Here is an 8,885-nt window from a genome sequence, read left to right on the forward strand (position 1 = left end):
TATTTGGAAAATTTAAAAAGGAAACTAAATAAAAATTCAATAATAGTATTTAAATATAATATTATTAATTCATTAAAGGTATCAGTGTAATAAACCATCATGAAAATTAACGTGAACGTGACCAATAGGAAAATGACTTCTCAAATAATATTATAGATATTGTAAAACATATATAAAATCTAAAATATGTAATAAAATAAAAGTTAGCATTAATTAGTCCAATGGGATTTGGACTTTGACATCAACATGAACAAGCACATAAAAGGAGAGTTTGTGATAAGTATTGACTTAAAAAGGGACTCTTGAAAAATGGTGAATATATGTTTTTATTTCAGTATTTGATATTGATCTCTTGTTTCCTTTGGTAGAACCTTTCATTTTCTGTGGGTTTGGGGAGGACAGGAGGAGTAGATGTTGATTGCAACGTCAAAGAGAGTTTTGACATTTTCTTTTTCCTGTATTAAATTGATAAAGCTTTGTCTTCTCTAACCAATACTTATCACAAACTCTTCTTTTCTTTTCATATATCTTAGGAAATACATGTAACAAAAAGCTAGGCATACCGTGGGAGTATACAAATATGAAAAATACAAAATCATGTTACTGAACGTTGGTGAATTTTCATAACTCGATCTAACCTGTAATATAAAAACAGCTCCCTCCTTCTTGATCAAGGGACATTGTAAAATCATGTTAATCACTAATCCTCACACTACTATATATGACCAATGAAGACACTGGCCATTGACATTTGCATACAAGCAGTCTAACTATGTTCATCACCATCATCATCAAGAAGCAAGCAAGCTTTCCAAATCATAGCTTAACAGTTCTTCGAAATTCATCTGAGTTTCAGCTTCAAACTGCATTTCTTGGTGATGATCAAGAAAACCACTAAACTGACTTGAATTCTGTAATCCCTTACAAAATAGGGAAGTAGAGGAAAAAAACAAATGAGTGTGTGTATGAAATATGGTTATGAAGATGTAAAAGAGAGATGGACCCACCTCAGATTCTCCAGGATTGTTCATAGGAGTGGCTAAAGAGTGACTATGCTCAACATTGTCGACACCGGAAGAAGAAGAGATCTTACTCGCTTCACCCTTAAACTGTACTTTGCAGATTGTATATGCCCCGCTCTGCCAACCCCAATTCAGTATAATCGATTGATTAGTGATCAAAACAGAGCAATAACAGGAAAAAGAACTAGAAAATGTACCTCATTAGGAGAGAGGCAAGAAGTGTGATGATACTCGTGCATAACCCAGTTGGATTTGGAACCGCTCTTGTAAAACACCAAAACCCTTTTCTCACCTATCTTTTCGCGGTTACCTCTCTTTCGCTTGATAGAATAGGTAACGCCCGTTTTCTTCCAAAAACCGGACTTGGTTTTCCTCTTCTGTCGCTCACCTTTCTTGTATTTGCTTTCCTTGCGTCCGAAGAAATACCAAACCTGGTTACTCGACTCGATCCTCGACTGCGCTGTGAAGTAACAAAACGATATGAAAATCAGAAGTTAGTTAGCGGACGATCCAAACGTGATAGAGACAGTGGAGGGGAGACGTACGAGGTAAATCCCAAGGATCGAAGTTACAAATATTGAGAGTGCTAATGACTTGATCGACATGGCTCGTGTTGGAACCACCATTATTTTTCAGACGGAGATAATGGTCTACGATCTCCTCGTCCGTCGGAAGAAACCTGAGCCCCACCATATTCTCCATTTTTTGCTTCGGCGGCGACAAAAATTTCAGATAAGAACAAAAGAAATCAAAATGAGTAAGAGAGAGAGAGAGAGCTTTCAATACTTGGAGAAGGAAAGAAGGTCAAGGCAGTATTTATAGGACAACGGTGAAAGTCGGGTCCGGTCCCACGCGTGCCAATTCTTGCGGAGCAATATTAAAAATTTCAAAAAATAAAAGAGACGAGAGAGACAAAGACACGGTCGGCTAAGGTAAGGGTGAGTTTTGGAAACGTACAGTAGTATTTGTTAGCATATTTTAATATGGGACTCCCGCCTTAACTAGAACATTCTCACAAACTCAAACACATAGAAGAAGGGCAGTGTGGCCCCACAGTTGGCGATACTTGCGCGAAAATATCAAAAATTCAATAGAATTGGTCCCACAATCAAAGAGATTTTAACGTTGACCTTTGATTCTCTGGATCATGTCACCGTGAGTCCGTGACACCAATGGAACGACGTTTGCATCAACTATCCCAATCGTAAAAAACAATAAAAAGGGCCGACGTCATTGAGTTTTGGGAAAGTAATATAGGTTGCACACGTTTTATAAAACAAATCCGGTATTCTGTTTACCTCAAAAACATAAGCTTTGTACCCCAAAAGACATGCTTTAATCTCGTAAATGTAATCTGTTTTCCTTTTCTTGATTGTCCATATCATGAATAAGTGAGCAATAACCTTGTAAGAAACTTAATAAAATACTGTAAGTATTAAAATGGAATCTCCAAAATGTGAGAAACTGCCAAAAAATAGTGGTGAATCACATGTTAGTTTAATAATGGTCATAATTAGGGATGGGCGTTCGATACCCATTTGGATTTAGATTGGATATTCGGATTTTTGAGTATTTCAATATGAAGGTATGGAACCCGTTCGGATATTTCTATATTTTGGATCGGGTTCGGGTATTTTTAGTTCGGGTTTGGCTATTTCGGGTTGGGTTCAAATATTTAGATTTTGAAAGAAAATAAAATAAAATTTTCATTTTTTAAGTTTCTTTATTTAAAATTTTAGATTAAGATTTAGATTAACTGATTTTTTTATTTTTAATAGATTGAATGATTAATAGATTTGGAGAGAATATTTCAAAAATAAATAGACAATAATTTGGCTATTGTTTTTAGAATTTGGATATAACTTTTGTTAATACCTGAAACAAAAAGCTTGATATTCATTTTAAGTAAGTATCAAATCATTTTCTCTATAATTATATATATTATATGATCTTAAATTATGTATAACATCAATATAAATATTTTAAATAAAATGAGAGATGTAAACTAGAAATATAAGAGTAAGTATACATATGTTCGGTTATCTCTAGATGGATTCGGATATTATCCGTACGGGTTCGGATATATAATCTCTCATAAATCAATATCCATTCAAGTATTTTACTATTTTAGTTCAAATTTCGATTCGGATTTTTTGGATCGGGGTTTGGATGGGGTTCAGATTCGGGTTTGGTTATCGGATAAAGTGTCCATCCCTGGTCATAAGCATCTGGTTTTTAGATTTACAACACTTTCTAGTTATTTTTAATTTTTAGAGCTAGTTATTTTTATTATGTTAATATCATACAGTTAACTCACTTTTATAAAGTTCAAGAACTTGACAATTTGATAAGAATATTAAAATTATTAGAAGGTCATTTTCAAAACGTGAAAAACTGAAAAAATAGTATGTACCAATCATTCATCACTCATAATTGCAATAACTATTTGTTTGATTTATTTTTAAAGATACAAATATGGATCCTATGCATAATTGAAATACAAAAAGTGTAAAAAAAAAACATAAAGCATGTACAAAGTGAGTTACGGTTTACTTGATAAGGAAGAGACCAATGGCCGTAACGATGAGCGTTGAAGGTAAACCAAACTTGATGTGTTTAGTGAAAGTGAGAGTGTATCCTTGGCTCACTGCTCTGCGAGCTTGCTCACACACTATCAAGTTAGCCGCTGAACCAAGCAACGTCAAGTTTCCAGCCACCGTGCTCACCCACGCCAGCAACAACCACGCCTTCTTCTCCTCCCCCCCTGCCGCCGCTGATGCCGCTACTCTTGCTCCCAACAATAGCACTGCACACACAATTGTTAACAGCTAAATAAAAAAATCTAGCTAGATATAATAAACATACAAAAAACATGTTTGCTTTGAACACACCGGTTGGTACATTGGAGGCTACATTGGAGAGGACAAGAATCACAACTGCTAGAACCACGGTTCCTTTAACTTCCCCTATATTCGCGTACGGCTCCATGAGATCCCACAGAGCCGTAGGGATACCAGTTTTATTAAATCCATCGACAGTTATAAACATCCCACAGAAGAATATCAAAAGCGAATAAGATACTTTCTCCAGAGACGGCCTTGCATCTTTAAAATCAAGAACAACAAGAGCTAAAGCCGCGGTAATCGCAGTCCACGACATGTTCAACCCCATAAGCAGAGATACAAGCATCCCAAGCGTAATTAAATAAACACTCGATTTCCACAAAACTCTTCTCCATCTCTTGGTTCGAAACACCAACACATCGTTGTTGGTGGTAGGAATAGGATAGCTCTCTCCTTGTGACTCAGCGTCAGCTTGGTGGTCTCTAGACGCAATGCTCTCACCAGAGGAAGCTCCTCTGTTCCTGAGCGTCTCGGGATCCGTTCTCACGTTAGTTTCCTCCGATCTGAAAGAGCTGAGATGCGGTAACGTAGCTGGAGAAAACCGATGGGACGTGACATCTTCTTCTTCAACAACTTCAGAAACTTCATTCTCCTCCTCCTCTTCTTTACGATCAGACAACAACCGCCAGTACATAGCGAGAAGCATCGCAGCGTTAACAGTGATCCCAACGATCATAGCGGGAAAGACTCCAAGAAGAAACTCCCAGAACGAGATCCTGCTCTGAACAGCAATAACAAGATTCTGAGGGTTACCAATAGGAGTCGCGGAAGAGCCAATATTAGCACTCGTGGCTAAAGCGAGCAGAAAGGGGTGAGGAGGGAGGTTCTTCTGCCTAGCGATCTTCAGCACGAACTCGGTCAGCACAACGCAGCAAGTGTCGTTGGTGAAGAGAGCGCTGGAGACGGCGGAGACGAGACAGACGCGGCAGAGCAAGTCTTTGGCTCCTCTGCTTTTCCAAGAGAGGAGCGTACCCAAGTACTTGAACATGTCGGCTCTCTCGAGGTAGATGCTGACGACCATGGTTCCGAAGAGGAGGCCGAGGATGGGGAGGTCGATGGCTGCGTAGGCTTGGTCCGGGGTGATGACTTGGAAGATGACCATGAGCATGGCGCCGAAGAGGGAGCCGGCTGTTCGACCGATTGGGAGGAAAGGGACTGATGGGAAGACAGCTAATATCCAGAAGATTGCGAAGGCTATGGAGCCTAGGACCAGCTTCACTACTGGTGCCATTGCCATTGGATCTTTGTTGCTAAAGAATTGGGATTAGGAATCAATTTACAAGTTAAAAATTGATTTGGGATAATGAACAGACAAGTAGAAGCTACTTTGGAGAGAAATAAACAGAGCAGACGAAGAGGAGTCACCTTTATAGTTAAGCCATAAAGAAAGCACTTTTTGAAACCCAAAAGCCTTTTCTCTTGTTGTTGTTGTTGGGATCGCTGTTTCAGATCTTCATTGTTCACCAGTTTTCGATAAGTTAACAATGATTTGACTCGTCTTTGCATTAATAAATTATTTTTTATTACTATTCAATCTAATATGATGACAGCCAAATTGTCGTGTTAACGAGTCAACAATCACGATACTGTCATTAAGTTGAAATATTTAAATGAATGTATCAATCCCCTATATAAAAGGTCTTTTTATCAAAAAAATATTGATTTTTTGCACAAATTTTTTTTGATTAGTTTAAAGGATAATTTAAAATTTAAAGAGGTTTGTAAGCTAATTGGTGTAAATCTCAATCTCATTGCCTCTTTAACATTTTACAAGGGGGGAGCAGCCATACTAATAAACAAAACTTAAGTACAGAGCACTTTAACTCGTCTTTGCATTAATAGTGTTTTTAATCCAATCTACAATGTACATAACATGACAACCAAATCGTCGTGTTAACGAGTCAAGTATCATGATAACTGTAATTAATTGAATATATTTATAGGAACGTATCAAACCCCATCACAAACTTATTTTTTATTTCACTGAAGAGTCCATTCAATCTTTTTTTTTTAACACAAAAGAGTCCATTCAATCAAAAAAAGCATATTATCATTTTCGTTTCAGAAAAACAGAGGGGTGCTATTACCAAAGTTCAAAATGAAGAAACTATACAAACTTTACAGAGGTTTGTACGCTTCTTGGTGAAAATCTCTCGTTGCTCCTTTAAAATTATACAAGAGCCACAATAATGAACAAAACTTAACTAGAGAGCACTTTTGACCGATGAGAACTGTACAGTGAGACAAGCGTGGTCAGAGAGACTGTAATCTTCCGGCCACAATCCTTTCTCTGTTTCCTGCGGAAACAAAACAGCTCTCTCCACTTTCAATCCGACCGCTTCTTCTTCTTCTTCTTTCTTACTCTCCATTACACTCTCTTTGCACTTTTCAGACTGATCCACCATCCTCATGTTCCAAATTTTCTGACAATACATAAACCACATATACATTAGTGCCGTTCTAAACGAAACTAACATTTTATTGGTTTGTGATTTTTGTTTTACCTTGAGTTCTTCATAGTCGAAGACACCATTTCCATCAAGATGAGCTCGAACCCATAGCTCTTTTGTCTCTTGGAAGCTAAGTCCATGTGGTATACCCGTTAGATTTACCTTTCGAAGCCCTTTGCAGAATCCAGAGTATGTTAGTGTATCACTATGATTCTTTCCCCCAAGAAATGCAAATGCCTTGTCTTCAGCTATGGAAGCTTTCTGGAGTTGATACTAGAAACACCATCAAGAATTATTCAAAACAAAGGACGTGAAGTGATTAACAATTTTTGTTTGTGAAGATTTGCAAATGTCACATTGTCACTCACCTTGATAATGCTGAAAACAGCTTCGACCCAACTTGTTCTCAATGGTTTTCTTGAATTGCTGCTAGTAGGATTACATAGCCATATGAAATCAACTCCGCATATGTTTCCCCTGTGGTTCCTATGGCTAACCCACTAACAAAAACAAAAGATAGAAAGACGGTTAAGGATGAACCAGGCTTTAATAACAGTGAGAATCATGAAAAAGTTCATAAGAAATCTCTAACCCTATGAGCATCACTATCCGTGTACTGATGAGCAACGTCGTATGATGATATGAACCCTTGAGATCTCAAGAATTTGTAAACATGCCCACGCTTGCTTCCATTCCAGTCACTAAATAATAAAATTCTCTGATCATATTGTACTTACTGGTGAGTGGACACAGTTTCAATTACTCTTAAAAGACAAAGAAGCTCACCCGCAGAGAATAATGGGTATGTGGCTAAGTTTGTTTTCCTTTTGGTAAGCTTCAAGATATTCAAGAATCTTGTAAACCTGTCAGAAGAAATCAACGATGATCACACCAACAGAAAAGAAAGAAGCAAAACGATAAGAAGGATTGGCAAACCTGATGCAGTCTTGCAATGGATAAACTAGAATCATGTGGGAACAAGAGATGAGTGTTGACTATAAGAAATTCTTGTTGAACATTTTGTCTCCCATCAAGAGGGAAGGGAAGAACTGATTTGACATGTAAGAGCTGAGCAACACGGTCTCCAAAATCGTTAAAGAGCAGTTCCCGGTAATTTACAAGTTCAAAGTAGTCCTTATGTATGGCTGTTAAAAGACCTGTAATAAACAAATCCAACCTAGAACAATTCAGCAATAACCACTCCTAAGATTCTAATGCCTAGAAAAAGTGTTTTAAACAACAATGATAATGTGTTAAAAAAAAAAACAACAACAATGATAAATTTGAACCAAAAAAAAAAATGATAAATTTGAACAAAAAAAAAACAATGATAAAATGGGAGAACCTTACTTACCATCACCACGACGGTTTGTTCTAGGCAACTGGAAAATACTGTAGCCTGCAGAGCCAAGGCGATCATGGTACATGTTCACCAGTTCTTCATTCGCAACCCAAACTTCCTATCAACAGTCACAGTTCTCTTAAAACCACATACAAAAGAGTCAAACGTTGACTTTTTTAAAGATTTATTATTTACCTGGAGACAGATCACTGAGGACCGTTGATGGAGTAATAGCAAATCTAAAATCTTTTGGTTCCGAGTAAACCAAAGGGCGCGAAAATGGCTCTCTCGAATGCTCTGATTCTGTACACACAACAAAAAACCAACGTTGTCGAGCGAGAAAACTTTCGGAAAATCAAAAGAAGAAGAGAAGAAACAAACAAACAAACAAACCAGTTGATCAACGCGTTTATAAATGGGAGCCAAGATATTGAAAGTGGTACACGAAATACTCGTTGAAGGAGCTAAGCTCGAGTTCAGTCTCTGCACCAATCACATCGGATCTCTCACAAGTCAGAACAATATAAAAACTATCAAAAAACCTTGAGTCGACGACGACTTACCATAACTGAAAGCGCCTTGTTGTGTCTGCCGGAAAAAAGATGAGAGTCGATGAAGGGAGATGAATCGACGACGACTCTCCTGTGATGCCTTTCTTTTCGAATTTACAAGCGGATGGATGATTTGTATATTTTTTCTTTTAGGCACGACTGATTTTTTTTATCTATTTTATTTAAATTCATCTATACCACATAAAACACGCATTTGTAAGGTCCATGAAGTTTCATTCACAATTGCTATTATATTTTCCACGTCGTTTCGTTCACCAATTGCTACTAAAATTTTCCGTGTAATTTCATTCACGACTGACAAAGCAAATTCTTCAAAATCCAATGATAATAGCAATCTTTTATAACTCTGCGTCTTTTTTTTTCTTTTATCATCAGTTTAAAACAGTCTCATACCAATTTAAAAATACTAGGGTTTTATCCGCGTTACGCGCGGATTACATGTTATAAAAAATTTACAATGATTTTATTTGTTTTATTAATATTTACGTTTTGGATTTACATTTTGTTCTAAAACATTTTTTAAGCCGGTTTCAAAAATATGTAATATCATTTAATTGTTTTTGTTATTGTTCTTTTTCAGATGCTGTGATTGGTAG

General features: G+C 37.0%; 3 protein-coding genes across 4 annotated transcripts; all 3 read right to left on the minus strand.

Moving 5' to 3' along the window:
- Positions 1-516: 516 nt before the first annotated feature.
- On the minus strand, positions 517-2,199 carry LOC108860782 (NAC domain-containing protein 5-like). Its single transcript, XM_057001800.1, has 4 exons — positions 1,568-2,199; positions 1,220-1,482; positions 1,008-1,139; positions 517-911 (listed from the first exon to the last, which is right to left on the minus strand). The coding sequence occupies exons 1-4, from the start codon at positions 1,722-1,724 to the stop codon at positions 792-794; spliced, it is 672 nt and encodes a 223-aa protein (XP_056857780.1). The 5' UTR covers positions 1,725-2,199; the 3' UTR covers positions 517-791.
- Positions 2,200-3,455: 1,256 nt separating this feature from the next.
- Positions 3,456-5,419, minus strand: LOC108857464 (silicon efflux transporter LSI2). 2 transcript variants are annotated; one of them, XM_018631454.2, is made up of 3 exons: positions 5,291-5,419; positions 3,914-5,175; positions 3,456-3,828 (listed from the first exon to the last, which is right to left on the minus strand). In XM_018631454.2, exons 2-3 carry the CDS (start codon positions 5,160-5,162, stop codon positions 3,572-3,574), a joined length of 1,506 nt encoding a protein of 501 aa, XP_018486956.1. In that variant the 5' UTR covers positions 5,163-5,175; positions 5,291-5,419; the 3' UTR covers positions 3,456-3,571. The 2 variants fall into 2 exon arrangements, with proteins under 2 accessions (XP_018486956.1, XP_018486955.1); XM_018631453.2 differs by having other exon boundaries at positions 3,914-5,362.
- Positions 5,420-5,875: 456 nt separating this feature from the next.
- LOC130507089 (uncharacterized calcium-binding protein At1g02270-like) lies at positions 5,876-8,440 on the minus strand. The gene is made up of 10 exons (XM_057001801.1): positions 8,281-8,440; positions 8,111-8,200; positions 7,913-8,020; positions 7,730-7,835; positions 7,312-7,532; positions 7,162-7,238; positions 6,968-7,076; positions 6,744-6,875; positions 6,430-6,648; positions 5,876-6,348 (listed from the first exon to the last, which is right to left on the minus strand). The coding sequence occupies exons 1-10, from the start codon at positions 8,281-8,283 to the stop codon at positions 6,130-6,132; spliced, it is 1,284 nt and encodes a 427-aa protein (XP_056857781.1). The 5' UTR covers positions 8,284-8,440; the 3' UTR covers positions 5,876-6,129.
- Between the last annotated feature and the right edge of the window lie 445 nt (positions 8,441-8,885).

Source organism: Raphanus sativus, unplaced genomic scaffold (genome assembly GCF_000801105.2).
Source record: "Raphanus sativus cultivar WK10039 unplaced genomic scaffold, ASM80110v3 Scaffold4013, whole genome shotgun sequence".
NCBI classification, from domain to species: Eukaryota; Viridiplantae; Streptophyta; class Magnoliopsida; order Brassicales; family Brassicaceae; genus Raphanus; species Raphanus sativus.